This window comes from Oncorhynchus keta, chromosome 33, assembly GCF_023373465.1.
Source record: "Oncorhynchus keta strain PuntledgeMale-10-30-2019 chromosome 33, Oket_V2, whole genome shotgun sequence".
Classification (NCBI taxonomy): Eukaryota; Metazoa; Chordata; class Actinopteri; order Salmoniformes; family Salmonidae; genus Oncorhynchus; species Oncorhynchus keta.
The window spans coordinates 8,593,471-8,616,358 of NC_068453.1; the positions used below are offsets into that span (position 1 = coordinate 8,593,471).

Sequence of the window (22,888 nt, forward strand, 5' to 3'; positions counted from 1 at the left end):
CACCGTGCGGATCCCAGCCTATGGAATAAAAGTGGGGCTTTTATTGCTGAATCTAATTCATGCTGGTTCATTTTTTTAAATCCATAGGCCAAAAGGACACATGTTCAAACTCACATACTTTTGATATACTTAAAGGGGCAATCTGTAGTTGCTACATCCATATTTTGACATGTAAATTATATATATATATATATATATCCATTGATTCTTGAAGAATGTAACTTGTAAATGCCTCATGAGCTTAGATCAACTGTCGTACTCCATCAGAACCCAAAATATAAGCTTGTTTTTCTCACAATGTTTGTTAAAACAATACTTTTGATATCAGGGATGGTCAGTCCTTGCGTCCATAGTTCTGTCTATTACTCTGAGAGTGATTACATTTCTCCAGACCCATCCCTCAGCTTTTTAACAAAACAGAGGTGGTTCTTTTGTTATTGTTTCATCTGTGGATTTGCCCTTTAAACAGCTGCATATTATCAAGACATCAAAGTGTCACCAACAAAAAGGGAGACTAAAAGGCCAAAAGCAAGTGCAGCATATGGCATTCATTTTATGCTCAGGTAAAACAATTTGGCTAATCTATACTTCCATATTTCCAAGTCCTATTCTTGAAGGTCAAGGGTTACAACATTTACTGGAGTGACTATAATGATGATATTCATGTAATCATATATGTTGTAGAAAGCGATGGTTTAGAAGAAGCCTACATAACCAACCCATAAAGTAAAATGAACATCCATATATGGCCAGCTATGTACATTTTAACATTATTTATCCAGCAATGATGTGGTTATGTTGGTAACATAGTATGTCTTCTTCTAATGCCTATAAGGGGGAAGTAATCAAAAAGTAACTGACTGTAATCAGATTACGTTACCGAGTTTTGGGAATCCAAAAGTAGCATTTTACAATTTTGGACAAGTAACTAGTAACTAACAGATTACATTTAGACAGTAACCTACCCAACCCTGGGTGGGACAAAGATCATGGACCCAGTAAAGAAGTCGAGCCAGAGGAGTGAGTCACAAACGGACACTTTTACTGAAACAGGCAGAAATTGGCTTACAGAGCTGGTGCAGAAAAGCCCATGCAGTAGAGTACAGATTATCTATCTATAGATTCAACAGACAGAAATAATCAAACAGAAGTTATCACTGAGTAGGGCTCAGGAGGCAAGAGCACAGATAAGTATCTTATCCATTTGTCTAAAACTACAATACGGCACACAAATTCCAAATCAACAACCTGTATATCACCCCAAAAAAGTATAGATTTTTCATGAAAATAAAGGAAACATCTAGAAAGCCAAAATGCTGAAAAAATAAAGAATATGTATTATATTCATCACTTATATTTTATTTCTGATGATGAAACGCTGGTCAGTCAACACGGGTCTCGTACCCGCCTCCGGGTCAGGGTCGTCACTGTGACAAGGTGTTCCATTTCCAACAGGGTTAGGAGGAGCAAACCATCTCTATGGTACAGATGCAGGATCTTAATCTGATCACCCTGTTGCAGGAGAACTGTTGCTGCAATGCGGGACATTTTAAAACTTTTAGTGTACGAGGTTTAAAAAGGCTTCTGAAGTTTGTAATTTCCACTTAGAAATTTCAGACTTGATTTTCCCTTACAAAAATGTATCAACCCCTACAAAAATATCCACTAATCATAATCCACACAATAATTCACATTTCCTATTGCTGCAGGATTATTGTCCTGCTGTAGCAAACTGGCTCAAATTAAGATCCTACATCTATCTGCAACCCTTCCTCACACACAAGCAACCACGCCTTTCTGTACATAATCTTGTCCTCCTTGTTCCCTTGTTTATCAAGTCATTTAGTAGTGGTGACCCGTCTGTGCTCCCTCTCCTCCTCCTCCATACCCCTCTCGAAGCTGCCTTTGAACAGTGTGTGATTTAGCTAGATAAAGAGATAAAAAGACTGAATGACAGATCTGTTCCTAGTAAGAGAAGCACAGTCCATCTCCAAAGACGGCCCACCCTCACCCGTCCCCTTTGCTTTCACACACATTCTGTCCCTTCTCCTCCTCTTGTGAGCCCTTGTCCACCATATCCTCATCCGGCACGGGAGCGAAGAGAAGACGACTGTGGTCCCTTGTCCTGCTGCCTAGCTGTCCGCGCGTCTGTTTGTCTGCGTCCACGTCTGTCTGTCCGTACATACGTCCGTCCGTCAGCTGGTCAGTCGCTCTTTCATTCATCTTTTGGTTCATTCTCTTGTTGAGACGGGGTGGGTGTTTGTGCTGCTGTGCTGGTGTCGTCCCGGGCGACGCACAGAAACGAAGGGGTGTTCTCTGGAACGCCTTAGCTGGATGAAGGGGGTGCGCCCCTCTTCCCCACTCCTCGTTGATGCCCTTTCTCTTTCTCTTCTTCCGGCGGCAGGGTTAGGTGTGGGAGTCTGCGCTTGCGTCAGTGGGCGGCTGGCGGACTCACTCCCTGCTCAGGCGAGACCGATGGTCCGCTCGCCCTCTCTCGCTCTCTCATTCGCTCGCTCCCTCAGCTAGACTCCAATCAGCATCTCCTAGGGGACAGAGCAGGGCTTTTACTGCAGTAGCTGTCTTCCAGAACACTCACTGTAATATTTATCCCCTCCTCAAATCCCCAAAACATCCACCCCCTTTTCTCCACCCATCCCTCCCTCAACCTCCTACCCCAATATCCATTCCCGTTCACTCCTTCAGTACCATCATTACTGCAGCTCCTTCCATCCATAGGTTGCGATGGTCTAGCGTCTGTTCGTAAGAAAATGTAATTGTGAGTGACAATCCAAAATAAAGTTTTGTTATTCATCAAAAACATCATTGTGTACTTTGCCATCAGTATCATTTCCTTCCAGTTCTCTGCTGCCTGTGACTGGAACGAATTGCAAAAATCGTTGAAGTTGGAGACTTTTATCTCCCTCACCAACTTTAAACATCTGCTATCTGAGCAGCTAAACGATCGCTGCAGCTGTACATAGTCCATCGGTAAATAGCCCACCCAATTTACCTACCTCATCCCCATACTGTTTTTATTTATTTACTTTTCTGCTCTTTTGCACACCAGTATCTCTACCTGTACATGACCATCTGATCATTTATCACTCCAGTGTTAATCTGCAAAATTGTAATTATTCGCCTACCTCCTCATGCCTTTTGCACACAATGTATATAGACCCCCCTTTTTTTCTACTGTGTTATTACATTACATATTGACTTGTTTATTGTTTACTCCATGTGTAACTCTGTGTTGTCTGTTCACACTGCTATACTTTATCTTGGCCAGGTCGCAGTTGTAAATGAGAACTTGTTCTCAACTAGCCTACCTGATTAGATAAAGGTGAAATAAAAAATATAAAAAATAAATAAGCATCTGTCAAATGTATGTTAGGTATGAATATGATGCGTGATGTTGCCCCGGATCTAAAGATCTCCTTTCTGAATTCTTTATAGTCACTTTTCCAAGACAAATATGAGGAGGACAAAGAACCACAAACTATTTTTGTTCTGATGAAAATAGAAAGTTCATGCAATCTTTATTTCCAAAAATAGAAAGCAATCTTTACAGAATTTAAGATATAGTTTCTTTCACAGTGCAAAAATAAAAGGGGGACAAATCTGTCTCTGATCAGAGTACTCATACGCCAACAAAATATGGTTTGACAGTTGGGAGACATTAAAACCCTTTCCCGTCTTAACATAAGCAGGCCTGAGTGCAGAGTCTGTCAGTAGCGTGTCCGGCTGAGCTGGCTGGCCCTATCCTCCTGGCCCTCATATCTGTCCTTTCACTCATGTTTCTCCTGCCTCTCTTGTCTGTCACGCTTTTCGTGCCTTTCAATTCTCTCCTGCTTTGTTTCCTGCTTTCTGTGCAGGTGCAGAGAACAAGGAGGGAGAGTCAGTAAGCTGACAAGCGCCACGTCCTTCGACAGGATCCCATTCTAATGCCAACCCTATTTCTACCAGCATTTGGCTGGTGGTCTGCTGTCAATTCCTGTCCCTGGCGGTGTGTGTGTGTGTGTGTGTGTGTGTGTGTGTGTGTGTGTGTGTGTGTGTGTGTGTGTGTGTGTGTGTGTGTGTGTGTGTGTGTGTGTGTGTGTGTGTGTGTGTGTGTGTGAGAGAGAGAGTAGTCGGTAAGGTAAGTTGAGGAGCGAGTCTCACCTTCCTCCGGTCTTGAAGATGAGGTCGGCGTTGGGTGCCCCTTTGGGGTGTTGGTAGCGCGGCCGCCGCTCCCGGTTGGTGTTGGCAGGAGCGGGCCGCTGGGCCAGAGACGCCATCATTTCTACATAATAACCAAGAAGGTAAACACAATGCTACACGAACCAAGAGAATTTAAGACAGTGCTACACAAAACCAAGGCAACACAAACCAAGTGTTAACACAATGCTACACAAACCAACAATGTTAACACAAGGCTACACAAACCAACAAAGTGTAGGCATGTGGAATGTTGGTAGTACTCCTGCTACTTTCTCTCGTCATCTCTCAAACACACTCCCCATTTCTTTCCCTTAATGCATGGCTCATTCTCCATCTGTCCCTCTTCTTACTGGTACTTTTCAATTACAAAACACATATTTTGACCAATGTGTAAAATACTGCTTTGTAGACACTCCTCTACGAAAACCATGATGTCTCTTCTCGTAACCCGTTCCAAAAGTTGAGAGTTTTAACTCTTGTAGGATGGACAGAACTAAAAACCAATGGAGGTGTGAGAAGAAACGCGGGCAAAAGTCAGGACAATTGCATGGCGTCAAGCTGGGAGGATTCTATGAAAGTATTAAGGCTCCTGCTCCTGACAGGCTCACTTTCCCATTGAACTCGTCATTTAAAAAAAAAAAAAAATTGAACCGCCAGGACATAAAACAATAGAGGTAAGATGGATGTCGGTTTTGAGACATGACATATAGTATTTTCATATTTAAGTATACGCATTTTTATATTATACGCTTTTTCATTCGAAGATTTCACACAAAAACAAGCGTATCTCTGGGAAATGTCAACGGAGCACTGAGCATATACCAAGCTTTCTATTTTCAAAGCCTTTTACATTTAATTCAGCTCGTGTCATGCTAATTTAGCTCTTTTGCAACCCGCAGAAACATGAATCTGGTTGAGAGAATGCCAAGTGTGTAAAGTTGTCATCAAGACAAAGGGTGGCTCCCCTAAAGAATCTCAAATATAAAATATATTTTGATATGTTTAACACTTTTTTGGTTACTACATGATTCCATGTGTTATTTCATAGTTTTGATGTCTTCACTATTATTGTACAATGTTAAAAATAGTAAAAATAAAGAAAAACCCTTGAATGAGTAGGTGTCCAAACTTTTGACTGGCAGTATGTATGTATCTGTATGTGTATATATAGAAATGGTGTGAATAGACAGTATATGAATAGAAAAGGTGTACAGCCGCAGTTATATAGGATGAGTCATGACTAGAATACAGTATGTAAATATAAAAGTTGGTAAAACAGTATGTAAACATTATTAAAGTGACCAGTGTTCAATGACTATGTACATAGGGCAGCAATCTCTAAGGTTAAGGGTAGAGTACTGGGTGGTAGCCGGCTAGTAACAGTGATTAAGTATCAGGGCAGGGTGCTGGGCGGAGGCCGGCTAGTGGCGACTGTCTGTTTACTGACGGCTGTATTAGGTGACGAAATCCGACATTTTGCATATAACGCCAGTGATATGTTCGAGAAAGAACATGCTGAATGATTCAGAACGCAAATAATTCTATTTGTCTTGGTGAAATGTATTTTATGACATAAGGAAGTTACATTGGGTCACCAAAGCGTGTTTTCACCCGCTCCGTGTGAGTGGACACCCTACATAATACCTTGGTAGTCCTCTTGCTCCTGTCTCTCGTTGATGTCCAGAGTGAGCTTCTTCATCCTCATCCTCTCCTCCTGCTCCGCCTGCTGCTGGTTGAAGTGGTTGGCAGCCAGGTGGGAAGATAAAGGCACGTTCAGGATCTTAAACTAGAAAACAAGAGACAAAACAGACACACATTCAAGATCTTCCACTGCAGTTAGGAGACCTGAAACAGGCACATTAAGGGTTGATAAGAAGGACATCTCATGCTGTAGGCAGACAACGGGACCGGGGCTCAGTATTCACACTGCAGAAACATGCTCTCCTGGTTTACTATTCAACCTTTGACAACGTTCCCTGGGATCCCGACTTGACCTAAAACTTAAACGTGTTTCCCGGACGAAGGCCCAGGCAGCAGAGAAAGGGAGGGCCACTCCCATGGTGTGGAGCTGACAGAGGAATGCAGTGAACGTGTCTGACAGGGAGGGGTCCAGGTACGTCACATAGAGGAGCTGTGACGCTGACTAACACACACTGAACCCCTTTATTCTCACCTCAGGAAACACACTACAGGAGAGGATATTGTGTTTACCATGGGGGAGTATGGAGACATGTCATTTATAAAGCATGAAGTAATTTATATAGCTTAACTTTATATCAACAAAGACCGTCCGTAACCGGTACTGTTATTTGGTCAAAACGTAATGTTTACATAGCGTTTGTAATCCGGTAAATGTAGTTGCTGGAGGTGTAGTGGACTGAGTTTAGTGAGCTCTACTTTAACGTCTTGATTTTCTGGGCAGAGACTGTGGACACACCCTGACCCTACTACAGTACAAGAGCTTGTCGTCTCTACCCCAAAACCCTACATTCCACCCACGGACTGGGCCTAAACACACACACACACACACACACACACACACACACACACACACACACACACACACACACACACACACACACACACACACACACTTAAGAGTCAATATTATCGCTGGGTCTGTCTGACAGTGCTGATTCTGTGGAGGGATCTAACTGAGCTCACAGCGAAGAAGATCTAAACAAGTTTGTGTGTGTGTGCGTCCAAACTCAGTGTGTGTGTGTGTGTGTGTGTGTGTGTGTGTGTGTGTGTGTGTACCTGCTGCTTGTTGCCCTTGCGTGTGAGCATGACAAACTGCATGGTGTCTGAGATGTCTGCGTCCCCCTCTCCAGAGCAGACGGGTCCGCCAGGACCTTTCTTCAGCTGGCTCTTCAGCTGCAGGGGGATGGCCACGTCCAACTGGTGCACCTTCACCGCCTCCCCGCTCCGCTGCTACACACACACGCAGACACCACCCCTGTTAATACCCATTTATTTCACTAAAGTAGTACAGACATAGTGAACTGAGAGAATAGGCGAGATACTGTACCTGCAGGTTCTCCAGCATCATCTTGTCCAGAGCCTGGATGAAGTCCTCATCCTCAGCACATGCCACATGCTTCAGACCGCCACCACGGATGGTCACCTCCTACAGGGCAAGACCGTCAGCAACACAATAACCTCTCTCCACCTCCCTCCCTCCCTCCCTCCCTCCCTCCCTCCCTCCCTCCCTCCATGACATCTTCTTACATTGTTCTCCTCGTCTGTCTCGTTCTCCTTGTTGGAGTCGGTCAGATAGTCGGTGTTCTCCTCCTCTTCCTCCCGCTCCTCTTCCTCATTCTCAGACCCTTCCTGGAACACACAGCGGGTTCTTAGATGGGGGTGATTGTGTGCTAGCTGGTGGAAGGTAGAAAAACAAACACTAAACCAGGAGAGCTAGGGAGGGGTAGGCCTGGCATGATAAGAGTTGATTTATGAAGGAGGAACAAAGAATTACAGAAGGTTGACCCGTCATGCTTTTCTGACCGTGGTGTCAACACATCACTCTAGACACACAAGATGACCCACTTTCTTATACAGTATCTTGCTTAGGACTGGGCCTCTGTCCTCAGTTTGACCCTACGAAACTAGGGGTGAGGGCCAAATGAATGAATAAATGGATGGACAGATGAGGGAATGAGTGAGTGACCTAGTATCCACCTATTATGAGAGACTTGTGTCTTAGACGTGCAATGAATGGTCTGATGCCCATGAATAAAAGATTGACATAATCACTTCTTCCTCTGGCTCGTTCATCTCGCTCTCATTGCCAGACTGTTCCTCTGTGTCCGCCCCTCCCTCTTCGTCGTCATCATCGTCATCCTCGTCTAGAGCCTCGCCTTCGCTCCCCATGGCACTGGAGGGCCGGCCGTCCTTCTGCCTATCCATGGCCAGTCCTGCAGGGCACAAACGCATGGGCGCGCGCGCACACGCACACGCACACACACACACACACACACCTTTATTGGAACGGCGCAACGTCAGGTTGCGAGACTAAGTCTCGAAGCAAGAGATCAAGAGAAAACGCTGAACCATTTGCATAAATAGTCATTGATTTACAGTCCTTGGAAACAAGCTCCTCTCGTGAGCCACCGCTTCTGAACAGGCTTTACACCCTGGCCCTTTCCATACTAAATCAGATTATACACAAAGCATAGACATTTACCACAGATAATATCCTAAAACTACTTGAAGTACATCCAGGAGCGAGGACAGATTGACGCAAACGACAAGCCCGTTTTAGAAACAGGAAGTGAAACTGCAGGAAAAGCAAGTCATTGCAAGAAATACAAGTCACTGTGACGTTCACGGTGAAACTAAAACAGGTGCTTCAGCACAGTGCTTGGAGACCACGAATATAACTTCAGACGAGCTGACGAGCTGAGAGCAGTAAGAGGTGTCGTTAAGAGACGCTGCTAAGCAGTAGAACTTAGCTAAGCGGGGTTCAACACAGGCAGAGGAATGCCTTCATTGCCTTATCTTGTTTAAAGGATGAAAGGTGCAACAATGAGGCCACTGTACAGCCTGTGGCTTACGTCACCCTCATCAATCACTCAGAACACACACAGTACAGACAGACGCGCACACACACACACACACACACACACACACGCACGCACAGGGTTTTCGAAAGTGTTCTCTCACATTCCATGTCAACACCTTGAAACCTTGAACAATGCTCTGTGTGTGTTAATACAGCTGAACTACTTGTTCTGTGAGTCAGGATATATTTGTATTTGTATTTATTATGGATCCCCATTAGCTGCTGCCAAGGCAGCAGTTACTCTTCCTGGGTTCCAGCAAAATTAAGGCAGTTTATACAATTTTAAAAACATACAATACATTCACATCACACTGTGTGCCCTCGGGCCCCTACTCCACCACTACCACATATCTACAGTACTAAATCCATGTGTATGTATAGTGCGTATGTTATCGTGTGTGTGTACGCATGTGTTTGTGCCAATGTTTGTGTTGCTTCACAGCCCCCACATAAGGTGTTTTTTAAATCTGTTTTTAAAATCAAATTTTACTGTTTACGTCAGTTACTTGATCTAGAATAAAGTTCCATGTAGTACTGTGTGCCTCCCATAGTCTGTTCTGGACTTGGGGACTGTGAAGAGACCTCTTGTGGCATGTCTCGTGGGGTATGCATGGGTGTCCGAGCTGTGTGCCAGTAGTTTAGACAGACAGCATTCTCCCCATATTAGCTACTACCGCATCAATATGTTTTGACCATGACAGTTTACAATCTAGGGTTACTCCAAGCAGTTTAGTCATCTCGACTTGCTCAATTTCCACATTATTTATTACAAGATTTTGTTGAGGTTTAAGGTTTAGTGAGTGTTTTGTTCCAAATACAATGCTTTTAGTTTTAGAAATATTTAGGGCTAACTTATTCCTTGTCACCCACTCTAACTGCAGCAATTTCTTGAGTGTTGCAGTCATTTCAGTCGCTGTAGTAGCTGACGTGTAATGTGTTGAGTCATCTGCATTCATAGACTCTGGCTTTACTCAAGTCAGTGTCATGTCGTTAGTAAAAAAAAAAAAAAAAGCAAGGGGCCTAGACAGCTACCCTGGGGAATTCCTGATTCTATTATATTTGAGAGGCTTCCATTAAAGAACAGCCTCTGTGTTTTGTTAGAAGTAGGAAGTCTTTACCCACATTATAGCAGGGGGTGTAAAGCCATAACACATACGTTTTTCCTGCAGCATACTATGATCGATAATGTCAAAAGCTGCACTGAAGTCTAACAAGAACAGCCCCCACAATCATCTTATCATCAGTTTCTCTCAGCCAATCATCAGTCATTTGTATAAGTGCTGTGCTTGTTGACTGTCCATTACACCTGCAAAAGGAATGCTTCCCTCTTCCTCCTCGAAGTCTCTCAGGGTATTTCATTATCTACATCCTGTCTGTCTCTTGATTGTGTTTTTATCTCTGTGCATCTCTTTGCTCTCCATCAGATATTGATCAACTGTTCAGAGAGCACTACAAATGAGCATTTCAGCTAAAGAAACACTTTCAGTATTGTGCCACATTAGAACAGCAGGTGCAATAGGGCGACGATATATTCACATATCATGTCATTGGGGTGTTACTCATGTATTGATTAATATTCCCCTTACTTAAGAGTGAGTGTTTTTAAGTGGCAGTCTACAGCAGAGGCAGGTCTGACTGCTGTGTGTTTGTGTGTGAGAGGGCCAGGTATGTGGGTTATTATGAGGGAATTAGACCTGTCTGACAGACAGAGTGCCCAGAGCTGAAGCACCCTCCTACACACATGGGAATGTTGCTCAGCAGGGAGGACAGAGAGCAGGACTGGGCCAACCCATGGAGCTAGTTGCTACATTTCTGAGGCTTGCAGGCACACACACACATCTGGGGGACTGACGTATGACAAGGATCTTTAACAACCTTGTTGTCGTGTGCGTACATGTGTGTGTGCCCTTATGCATGAGTTCCTGTTTGTCAATCTCTCTCTGTCTCTTACCCAGTTTAACGAGGAACTCTCTCTCCAGCTCGGTGACCTGTCGTGCGGAGTCTTCCAGGGAGATGCAGAGCCTCATCTTTGGTCGGAGCAGCTCCAGGGTGTCACTGATCATGTAGTCAATGTCGATGGGGAACTGGTGCTCTGCACTCCACACCTCCACACTCTTCTTCCACCAGATATACCTCTGGAGGACAGACAACACCACATCAGGGTTTAGGGACAGTCTTGTAATAAATGAATTGAAATTGTCACAACAGCATCAAAATGCTTCTTAAAGGAAAGAAAGAGTAAGAGCGCGAGAGACAGAGGCTGAGAGGAGTGAAATAAGGAGAGGTCAAACGGTCTAACCGACTGACCTGGAAGTAGATGAGGAAGCAGTCCAGCTTCCTCTTGCTGGAGCCGCGGTCAAAGTACTGTCCGCAGGTGTCCAGCAGGGTGCAGACCATGCGAATGCGGAACAGGTGCTCGGGGGGGTCCAGGGGGCTGGGGCCGCCATCCGGGTTCACCCCGAACGAGATGAAGGAGAAGAGGGTGCGGAAGATGACCGCTGACTCCACCATGCGGTAGTTGTAGAGCTCCCCCAGAAACTTGGCACTGCTGATCCGACGCTGGTTGAACTTGGGCTGGTTCACCTGCAAAGGAGAGGGGGAGAAGGAGCGACATTGGGGGGGTAGAGGAGAAAAGGGGGTGAGATGGATAGACAGAGAGGAGAGTGAGAGAGAGAGAAAGCAGGTGAGATGGAATGTCAGAGAGGTTTTGAAGTTGAGTGCCTCCGTGCTCTGAAACACCATAAATATGAAGCCCCAGGAAGACCTTACCCACAAGAACCTAACATGCAGCCTGTTCACACGGTACACAACACGTAGCCTCAACAATCAATCATTCAAGTCATGAGAAACGTACCATCAATCTCTCCTGCTAGGGCTCTTCACATAACAAGATCCCCTTTCCCGGTCCTCACCTCCAATCCCAGAAACAGCTCACCACCCTGGGCTTGCCTTCCCACCCCCTCCCATGGTGCTCACCTCCATTCCCAGGCGGATGTCCTCTAGGACCCCGTCCACCACGTGGATGCCCACGTCCTCCTGGTAGGCCACAAGGCCGGCCAGCAGGTTGGCCACACAGTGGATGCTGTTGTACTTGACGTTCCAGATGTTGACCATGCAGCAGATCAGGTAGCCTTTAGACTCTGGGTCCTGCCAGGGGAGTTTACGCATCTGCCTCAACACCTAGGGGAGGGAGGAGAGAAGAGGACGGAAACGAGGGAGACAAGGAAGCGGAGAACGAGAAGGTAAGATGATAATTGGCAGGCGTTTGTGATACTTCTGTTGTGGTTTTGTATGTTAAAGAAATTCCAGACTAATCGGGGGAAATCACACCACTTTTTTCCCCTCATATCTCTCAATAGTGTTATGATGAATATGCATAAGCCAGTGACTGTATAAATGAGGCACCATGAACTAACACTTGCACTTTACTTTTTCCCTCCCTTACTAGTTTCAAGTTTTATTAGTCGTATGTACGGCATACGCATGGTATACATCGTCCAACTAAATGCCAACTTGCAGGTTACTCCTCGAAAATGCAACAAGAATAAGAAATAATAAAAGAACACGAACATAAAGTAAATGGCTGTAGAATAGAATACATTTTAGCATAAGTATAATACAAGAAGGCACCATTTATTGTCCAATATTTACATGTATATTGGGGAAGAGGAGGATGGGGGGCAAGTATATAAATAGAGCAGTATAATACGAGTCTGAAAGCAGCACCTTCCTAATATTGAGTTACACCCCCATTTGGCCTCAAAGCAGCCTCAATTTGTCACAGCCTGGACTCTACAAATTATCGAGAGCGTTTCACAGAAAGTTTCATATTTTTATTTATTACCCTCTTTTTCGTGATATCAAATTATGATCTTGTCTTATCGCTGCAACTCCCCAACGGGCTTGGAGACGATAGTCAAGTCATGCGTCCTCCGAAACACGGCCCGCCAGACCACACTCATTAACACCCACTCGCTTAACCCAGAAGCCAGCTGCACCAACGTGTCGGAGGAAACACCGTTCAACTGACGACCGAAGTCAGCTTGCAGGTGCCCGGCCCACCACAAGGAGTCGCTAGAGCGCGATAAGCCAAGTAAAGCCACCCTGGCCAAACCCTCCCCTAACCCGGATGACGCTGGGCCAATTGTGTGCCGCCCTATGGGACTCCCGGTCACGGCCGGTGGTAACCCAGCCTGGGATCGAACCTGGTCTTTAGTGACGCCTCAGGCACTTTAGACTGCTGAGGCCACAGAAAGTTACAGAGGCCTATATATCATAGTCCCCCCAAAATGCTAACCTCCACTGTTATTGTAATCGTGAGATGTTAGCATGCCTTGGGGGGGGGTATGATATTTGTGCATCTGTACTCATCACACATTACGATTCATTCAGGATTATCCGTAACCATGGTAGCATCCACATTAATGTAGAAGTGTTTAGAAACACATTCTATTCTTATTTACAATAAAAATTACTCCAAAATGACACAATAAATGATTTACCATTCATTTCTATTTGGCACAAAATAATCAAACACAGCAGACGCATCCAACAAGTTTGTACAGTCATTGTGTGCTAGGAATATGGGATCAAATACTTTTTACTATTTTAATACACACAGTGAATTTGACCTAATACCTTTGGTCCCCTAAAATGAAGGGACTATGTACAAACTGCTGTCATTTTTAAACGGTTCACCCGATATGGATCAAAATACCCTCAAATTATAGCCAACAGTCTGCACTTTAACCTCAAAGCTTTTGGAGCTCACTGCATCTTAATAAGATGAATGCACTAACTCTAACTCAAATGTAATAATCGTCATACCTTCTCCGTGGTGACCTTGGAGAGGTCCTTGTAGAGCAGTTTGCGGATGTACTCCTGCAGCGGGGGCCTCTTCTTCCTGACAGTCTTCTCCGTGGGCGGGGGGTTGCAGTAGTAGTAGGCATTCTCCACCATGGTCACGTAGCGAGCATCCAGGTGCTGCGCCTGCTTCTTACGCATCATTTGCTCCTGAGACACGCAAACATACAAAAACAAGTGAGCCATTCAATATAGCCCAGCACACAGCTGAAAGCCCTCAAAAAGGCGTGTGGTCTTATTATCTTGCCAAACGTAAGCTAGTAAATATGGCAGCTGTGCATGCGACATGAATAACCTCGTCCAAAAGCAATTTAACAATAAAGCTGGATTAATAGAGCTCTATAAACCAGATTTAACCCTGGATTTTGGCACCAGTTAGGGAGGCCAAAGCAGGTCTCGCTCCGGGACTCTGGATGCACTCCACAACCTTAGGGGAATTCCAGTACAGTGTTTTGATAGGTGTGTGTGTTTGCTTGTACACTCGTGGAGGCTGCCGAGGGGAGGACGGCTCATAATAACGGCCAGAACGGAGCAAATGGAACGGCATCAAACACCTGGATTTGAAAAACAATCCGCCTGTTCCGCTCCAGTCATTACCACGAGCCCACCCTCCCAAATTAAGGTCCCACCAACCTCCTGTGTTGCACACGTACGTGTGTTCATTGCCGTGTGTGTGTGTGTGCGTGTGTACCAGAAGGACGCTGGTCCGGAGGTGGGAGTCGGGGGATCTGAAGAGGAAGCGACCACTGGTCTCCAGCAGGGTGCAGGCCATCTCTATGTGGTGATGGGAGAAGTCTGACAGTAGCATCTGTAGAACACACACACAGTAACATGACGATGACAGTGTAATACAATAATTGTAACAGTAATCACGTTCCCATCCACAGTTTTTATGCGAGTGAAGTCATGTATTTTTTTTTTTTTGGCGACAGTTGTGATGGAAACAGGAAGTGTCAATACAATTTCAGAAATGCCGACAAACAATTTGTGTAGGTAAAACTAATTATGTGAGAGTTGCAGTGAAAACTCCTTAATGCGCAAATACTGATATAATAAACCATCATGTTGATGTAAATTTGGAGTCACGAGATATGCTAAATTGTACCACCACTACGACATGGAAATGTACAAAGAGTTTATAGGCAGATGAAATAAGTTCTGATGAACTTCATGGTGATTAAGTGATGGGTGTTGATGGTGATCAAATACAAATTATAAACTGAGTGGTTCGAGCCCTGAATGCTGATTGGCTGACAGCAGTGGTAATTCAGACCATATACCACAGGTATGACAAAACATGTATTTTTACTGCTCTAATTAAGTTGGTAACCAGTTTATAATAGCAAGGATGCGTAGTGCCTAAGAACAGTCCTTAGACCGTGGTATAATGGCCATATACAGTGGGGCAAAAACGTATTTAGTCAGCCACGAATTGTGAAAGTTCTCCCACTTAAAAAGAGGCCTGTAATGTTCATCATAGGTACACTTCAACTATGACAGACAAAAATCCAGAAAATCATATTATAGGATTTTTTATGAATTTATTTGCAAATTATGGTGGAAAATAAGTATTTGGTCAATAACAAAAGTTTATCTCAATACTTTTTTATATACCCTTTGCTGGCAATGACAGAGGTCAAACGTTTTCTGTAAGTCTTCACACACTGTTGCTGGTATTTTGGCCCATTCCTCCATGCAGATCTCTAGAGCAGTGATGTTTTGGGGCTGTTGCTGGGCAACACGGACTTTCAACTCCCTCCAAAGATTTTCTATGGGGTTGAGATCTGGAGACTGGCTAGGCCACTCCAGGACCTTGAAATGCTTCTTACGAAGCCACTCCTTCGTTGCCCGGGCGGTGTGTTTGGGATCATTGTCATGCTGAAAAACCTAGCCATGTTTCATCTTCAATGCCCTTGCTGATGGAAGGAGGTTTTCACTCAAAATCTCACAATACATGGCCCCATTCATTCTTTCCTTTTCACTGATCAGTCGTCCTGGTCCCTTTACAGAAAAACAGCCCCAAAGCATGATGTTTCTACCCCCATGCTTCACAGTAGGTATGGTGTTCTTTGGATGCAACTCAGCATTCTTTGTCCTCCAAACACGATGAGTTGAGTTTTTACCAAAAAGTTATATTTTGGTTTCATCTGACCATATGACATTCTCCCAATCTTCTTCTGGATCATCCAAATGCTTTCGAGCAAACTTCAGACGTGCCTGGACATGTACTGTCTTAAGCAGGGGGACACGTCTGGCACTGCAGGATTTGAGTCCCTGGCGGCGTAGTGTGTTACTGATGGTAGGCTTTGTTACTTTGGTCCCAGCTCTCTGCAGGTCATTCACTAGGTCCCCCCGTGTGGTTCTGGGATTTTTGCTCACCGTTCTTGTCATCATTTTGACCCCACGGGGTGAGATCTTGCGTGAAGCCCCAGATCGAGGGAGATTATCAGTGGTCTTGTATGTCTTCCATTTCATAATAATTGCTCCCAAAGTTGATTTCTTCAAACCAAGCTGCTTACCTATTGCAGATTCAGTCTTCCCAGCCTGGTGCAGGTCTACAATTTTGTTTCTGGTGTCCTTTGACAGCTCTTTGTTCTTGGCCATAGTGGAGTTTGGAGTGTGACTGTTTGAGGTTGTGGACAGGTGTCTTTTATACTGATAACAAGTTCAAACAGGTGCCATTAATACAGGCAACGAGTGGAGGACAGAGGAGCCTCTTAAAGAAGAAGTTACAGGTCTGTGAGAGTCAGAAATCTTGATTGTTTGTAGGTGACCAAATACGTATTTAACCATAATTTGCAAATAAATTCATAAAAAATCCTACAATGTGATTTTCTGGATTTTTTTGCTCATTTTATCTGTCATAGTTGAAGTGTACCTATGATGAAAATTACAGGCCTCTCATCTTTTTAAGTGGGAGAACTTGCAATTGGTGGCTGACTAAATACTTTTTTGCCCCACTGTACCACACCTCCTCGTACTTTATTGCTTAATTATATTGCTCTTATCCATATCTCAGCATATAACTTATAACCTACCCTTGTCCACGTTATCAGCAAACTTATCTTGAGAGCATGTGCCAAAACCAGATTGGGCAAGTTACCTATTTATAGCAACAGTTTGTAACAAAACTATTGGTAGAGGTAAAAATGAAATGGAAACATTGAACTCCTGCTTTTTATTTGGTACATGAAAATGGTGTGAAAATGTGAATATTGTTTTCATGCAGATTTTAGAAGAGTCGCATGAATATCTGTCGCCAATTGGATGGAAACCTAGCTAATGATAGCACAGATTCCTGGTGAGAGAGATGCACCACCTACCTTCAGACAATGCAGAGTGTCCGTTTTTGAGAACAACTTGAACTTGGCCAGCTCCCCGATAAACCTCACAGTTTTATTTTTTGTTTCGATGTTGATCTGGTCCTTCTTCCGGATCTACAAGGAAACACAACAAGCATTGTGTATTGAAAACTCTTTCAAAACTGTTTGTTTCCTTCAGTATAGGTCCTATTTTAATGAGACAGTGGTTCTGTATGAAAGACACGAGGAAGGTGTTAGTAGCTGAGGTAAAGTCTTGGGACCTACGTGGAACCTGAAGTCTCCTTTGAGTATGGAGCACAGGTCATCGGCCACATCTGACATGCAGGGGTGAAGGGTGGCCACCAGACGGGAGTAAAAGGGCAGCAGATCCAACCTGGACGAACACAATACAACCATGAGCTTTACAATAGCATAAGTTCCATTAACTTCCTTTATGCCATTTCAAATTAAATGAGGAGCAACAGCACCACCTAGTGGGGAAAGGGGAGAGGAGAAAAAACACTTATTCCCACACAAATCAATACATGATCAAATCCTTCCAAATTAACTATCTGCGTGTGCATGAGTGGGTGCTTTGTCAGGGAACGGTGAAGAGAGTCCGGACCAGCTTCCTGATCAAATCCTTCCAAATTAACTATCTGCTTCATGGTGTGTGTGGTACCTTTGTCTGGGAACGGTGAAGAGAGCTCGGACCAGCTTCCTCCTGTTTGACTTTGTGTTCATGTTCATGCAGAAATCCATGGCAGCCTGTGAACAAACACACCTACAGTCAGACTAATTCACTGCACAACAGTATACTTAGTACCATATTTCACTGTGAACCGTTGCCTTCGTGGCTAAACTCAAATTGTCAAGCTGGGAATACATCCTTCTGGTATGCTGAAGGTGTGTGTTCTCTCCTTGCCTTGTCTATGAGGTCTCTGTTGACACAGTTGGGAAGCTGCTGGATGAAGGCGTCCACAATGAGCTTCAGGTGGGACCCGGTGCTTGCCTCCTCATCCTCTTGTTCTTCATACAGAAACAGGGAGGACACAGTCAAACATGTATAGAGCAAAGTCATGCTCCAAATATCTCCTTAGCTAACTTAAGAGTCACTCACCGACAGAAACAGAAAGAGCAAAGCCATAGCATAGGTCTAAGCCTAGGAACGGGGTTGATACATGTGGTACATTAGAAACCTTGTGAATGACTGTCTGGTTTCCACATGCTCAGCAACACACCTCTGTTTAGTTGATTGGCCCTGAGCACCCATGAGTGGGCCCTAGCTCTGTTTCCCTGACCTCTCTCATACCCTAACTTGATCCCTGGAAAAGACACACAAACACCAAGACACTGTCCATGACAATAACCAACATGGTTCTTTTGTCCAGAGGATGTAGATATTAGATTATTGCCGCCCTCTTGTTGTCTTTGTCAAAATGGAAAGCTGGGTGTGCAAAGCGCTGGGTGGTGTGTGCTGCTTGGTGGCTGGTGGGTGGATAGAGAATACCTTCATCTTTACCTTGCTCGTCCAACAGTTTTTTGGCGAGCTCTGCCTCGTTCTCTGCCTCGTCAGGTCCATCCAGCTCCAGAGGGTCATCAGCGATGTCTAGAGCCTCGAGCTCCAACTCCAACTCCTCTGTGGTGGCCGCAGCATCTTTAGCCTCTGAGGAAAGGACACAGCAACAAGAGCAGGCTCAGTTAGACAGCGTGAGTGTCTGTGTGAGTCTGCATGCGTGCATATGTGTAGGTGGCTGCACCTTTAGCAGCGGCCTCCTCTTTGTCCTTGGACTTCTCGTTATCTTTGAACAGGATGGCGGGGACGAAGGCCTTCAGGTCCACCATGTTCTCGTAGAAGTTCCTGGCATCCTCGTCCTCCCAGATGCCCCCCTCCAGGTCATACTCCCCGGGCTTCCCAGGGGTGAAGATGTCAATGCCAGGGCCGTGCTCTATCACACAGAGGAGAGAAGATGGCTAGATACACACTGACACCAAAGACTGTAGGCTACATATAACCAACAGCAATAAAATATGATAACAATGTGGCTTTATAACACAAATCACCCAAAAGTACAACAAAAAGCTCAGTCTTTACCCTATAACAAAGTAACAAACAGTATACAAGGGTTGTTACTCTTTACCTTCCTGCACAGTCTTGTCCAGTGGAAGCTCTGGCATGTTCTCATCCAGAAAGTCAGCCAGAGACTGGGTGTTAGCCAGCAGCTTCTGGTAGGACGTGGCAAACTCCTCATGCTGCTTGTGCCTGTCCTCACTCAGCTCCCCTTTGGAGTGGAGGATACGCCTGGAGGGAGAAAAAACATGGAGCTGTCAGTATGTACACTCAAACACATTTAGCATGTTACTCAAAATGGCAAATCGTCATGTACTGTAGCAGGAGTATACACTGAAATCAATAATACAAGAGAAGAAGTGAGATAGGTCATGTGGAAAAGTTCCTCCAAGTAAAGTTTCTCCAAGTAACCTTGACCCCATCACCTGTTCTGCCTCTCAATGTTCTGCAGCTCGCGGTGGTCCTTCTTCAGGTGCTTGGTGAGCGAGGTGAAGTACTCCCTCAGAAGGTTCTGAAAGGGCTGCTGCTTCTCCGTGTTGATGATCTCGCTGGGAGGGAAGGCCAGGCCAAACTTCTCCCGTGCAGCCTTCACCTTGCGAGGCACCAGGCCCGCAATGTCATCCCCGCAGTGCTTACAGAAGCTGATGACCACTGACACATGCGTGTGTGTCTCGCGGTCCGTCCCGATGATGCTCTTCAGCTGCTCGTAGATGAGCGACAGGCCCTCCTTGTCGGTGAACAGGCCTACGATGGTGAGCTCTGCGATGAAGCGCAGGTCGGTGCGCAGCTTGCTCACGTTGGGTGCCTTCTCTTCCTTGCGCGCCTCAAAGTGCCTTTTCCAGGCCTGGAGGAGCAGTGGGGCGAATTCGGCGTAGCGCTGGTGGAAGAGGGAGCACAGGTGCACGGCACAGCCCACGTCAGAGATCTTCAGCTTGGCCTCCACCACAGAGCCCACCGCCTCGCCGATGTACTTGCTGAGGTTGAGCGAGCCAAAGTCGTTGGAGAGGGCATCGCGCTGCTGCTCGGTGAGCGTGCGCAGCTTCTTGACGAAGGCTGTGTTCTTCTTCAAGCTGGAGTCAAGGCGGCTAAAGAAGGTCTCCTCGGGACGGCCCTCGTGGGCATTCTGGTTGCGGACACGAAGCTCCTTCCGGCACTGGTGGCGCTCCCAGGCCTCCTGGTGGAGCTGGTGGCCCTCCTCCTTCTCTCTGAAGTGGGAAGAAAGATGGAGAATCAAGTTAGCAGTTATCTGAATTCAAAAATACTGACCATACACAAAGTTCATGATGTTGAGAGCACCTACAGTAGAACATGATACATTATTATCGTGGTTCCTCCCCTGAGCTCTTACTTGAGTTGAGCTGCCTCCTCTTCACGCTGTCTCTTGACCTCCTCCTCCTGAACTTTCCTCTCCTGCTCCTCCTGCTGCTTCTTCTCCTCTTCCTCCTTCTTCCTCTGCTCCTCCTCTGCCTTCTGTTTCTCCTCCTCTTTCCGTTTCCGCTCTTTTTCTTCCTTCTTTTTTTTGTCCTCCTCAAGCCGCCTCCTCTTTTCCTCTGCAGCCTTACCAATATCTTTCTTGCCACTCATCTTTGCCTCATCCTTCACTTTATCCCGGGAGGAGGCGGGCCGTCTATCAGCATCCCGGTCTTTCTCCTTGTTACTAAAGGAGCTCACCTCTTTCTCATCCATGTTTAATGATCTCTTGCCCTCAGCAGGCATTCTAGAAAAACAAATGTAGTCATTCTCATTAGCAGTGTTACACATATCAGAGCTAGGCAAGCCTAGTTAATAACATACACTTTGACTTAACGTTAATATTCGCTGATCATAACATTGGCTAATTCACATTGCTAGCTACACATGCATCACAAAATGTCGATAAAACAATACTAGCTGTGTTGTGACTGGTCGAGCCGCTAAAAGTTTTAGCCAGCCGTTGGTGAAAGCGTCATAAGATTAATTGTCAGTGCTTGAACATTCCAATAGCTTAGCTAACTAGTTATTTTTCTAATATCCGCGAACTACCATATCTAACTTACGTTATATAGGTAACTTAACGTTATAAAATGCCCCCCAACAAGTTGACTACCCTGCAATTAAATGCTTATCAACGTGCGTTATGAGACGATTTTCTCTATTAAATCGCAGTTGTTTGATAGTGTTGATAAGGTAACGTTAGCTATGTTGACATGATCTTACCTACGACGCACGTATAGCTAGCCTAACATAGCATGCCAACTTGCTGAACACACAACGGTTAGGTGAGAACCGTTAGCTGTACAATTGCTAAATTACGACGATTACGTACAATGATTTTAGAACAATGCAATAACGTGTAAAAACATGTGTTTTTTTTACCACAAGTTTCGAGAAAACAGCACACACTAAGCCAACGTTACGTTGCTAACGTGTTAGCTAGCTAACTGTTGTTAGGCCGCTTCGGCTTGAGTAGAGGTAAACAAATGGCTTGGTAGCCCGCGAGCACTGAGATCGTCGACGTCAATCGTCTGCATAAACCAAACATAAGCTGCAATATATATATTAGTAATCATTACATGTCGTTCATTATGGAATATAGTCTAAAACATATTATTACCTTCGATTTCTGTCAACATAAACATCAGACTTGTGTTAATAAGTAAAAATGATTTCCTTGTGCGGGAAAGGACCCCTTTGATTAGGCACCAAACATTCTGCCTGAAAGGACATGCAGGACTAATCTTCTTTGTTTATTGAATCGATATGCAGATCGAATATCTTTCAAGTATTTTTTAAGGAATATTTTATCAATAGATAATAGTTTACCTACACAAATTATATAATTGAATTATGTATTCATTAATTGAGACAGGCAACGACGCAGATGACATTAGGGAGTGTGTCTCTGTTGTGTCTGCTGGAGCAACAGTTGCAGCCGAGAGAGTTCCAGTCAATTATACACACACACATACCATTTCAGTCATTTAGCAGACTTACATGAGCAATTATGCTTTTATCCTTCATCAATTATCCTTGCTCAAAGGCACATCTTCAGATGTTTTACCTAGTCGGCTCGGGGATTCAATCCAGCGATGTTTTGGTTATTGACCAAACACTCTTGACCGCTATACTACCTGCTGTGGGTAGAGAATTATTTTGGTTCTGTCTTCGCTGATAAATAGTTGGTTATCATGTTTTATTTTTCACTTTACTGTCAGATGTCTGCATGCATCATAGAAAACACAACTAATGGTATGGCATATTATAAATATTCATAAATCATCCTATTATCCATTAATTACATTTATATACATGTGTTATGGTTTCAATAGTCTAAAGGTTTCCTCTCTCTTTTGTCGGTTTTACCTCATCTATTACTGATAAGAGAACACATTCTATGGAGAGAACATTCAGGGGATCTGCTTTACAGGTTCACTGCTGATTTTAGCATGTAAATCTTTGCGGGGCAAAGCATCATTTACTGCCTTTAACCAAAACATAGCTGATATGGCTGACTTGCTAAAACAAATGTGGATTCTACTGACAATTGAGATGTACAAATGATGGCAGGGGACGACGAGCTGATAAGAGGCCATCGGTAATTTCGATTAAGACATTAATGAGCGAGCTAGGACGGACGTAGTCAATATAACTATTTGTTCAGAATTTTTTTAATGTACAGCGACAGAATTCAGAACATGGGCCGTTCTTACAGTATTCTCCCTGTATACCAAGTCAGAACCGTAAGCTAAATAAAGAGGGCGTGTAAAGCAGTCAATGAAAGCTCTTACAATATTAAATTATTGCATTTCTCTAAAACAGGCGTTTAGGCTACATGTCCACTCCTAAGTCAAAACAGTAGGCCAAGTTATGAGGAGGAAAGGGACCAAATAATGACGGTGAGGTACATGGTCCACC

General features: G+C 44.6%; 1 protein-coding gene across 6 annotated transcripts; it reads right to left on the reverse strand.

The window, feature by feature from the left end:
• Positions 1-1,021: 1,021 nt before the first annotated feature.
• On the reverse strand, positions 1,022-21,698 carry LOC118366160 (regulator of nonsense transcripts 2-like). Of its 6 annotated transcripts, none has more exons than XM_052491800.1 (24): positions 21,588-21,698; positions 20,343-20,711; positions 19,420-20,199; positions 19,065-19,225; positions 18,684-18,872; positions 18,446-18,589; positions 18,165-18,248; positions 17,849-17,952; positions 17,606-17,691; positions 17,209-17,317; positions 16,945-17,058; positions 14,313-14,429; positions 13,586-13,771; positions 11,735-11,938; positions 11,066-11,341; positions 10,710-10,893; positions 7,951-8,111; positions 7,426-7,527; positions 7,226-7,324; positions 6,955-7,125; positions 5,842-5,983; positions 4,159-4,279; positions 2,707-2,754; positions 1,022-2,543 (listed from the first exon to the last, which is right to left on the reverse strand). In XM_052491800.1, exons 2-23 carry the CDS (start codon positions 20,708-20,710, stop codon positions 2,748-2,750), a joined length of 3,909 nt encoding a protein of 1,302 aa, XP_052347760.1. In that variant the 5' UTR covers position 20,711; positions 21,588-21,698; the 3' UTR covers positions 1,022-2,543; positions 2,707-2,747. The 6 variants fall into 6 exon arrangements, with proteins under 6 accessions (XP_052347760.1, XP_052347759.1, XP_052347758.1 ...); XM_052491799.1 differs by having other exon boundaries at positions 1,022-2,540; positions 6,955-7,128; positions 21,588-21,697; XM_052491798.1 differs by having other exon boundaries at positions 6,955-7,128; positions 21,588-21,697.
• Positions 21,699-22,888: the final 1,190 nt, after the last annotated feature.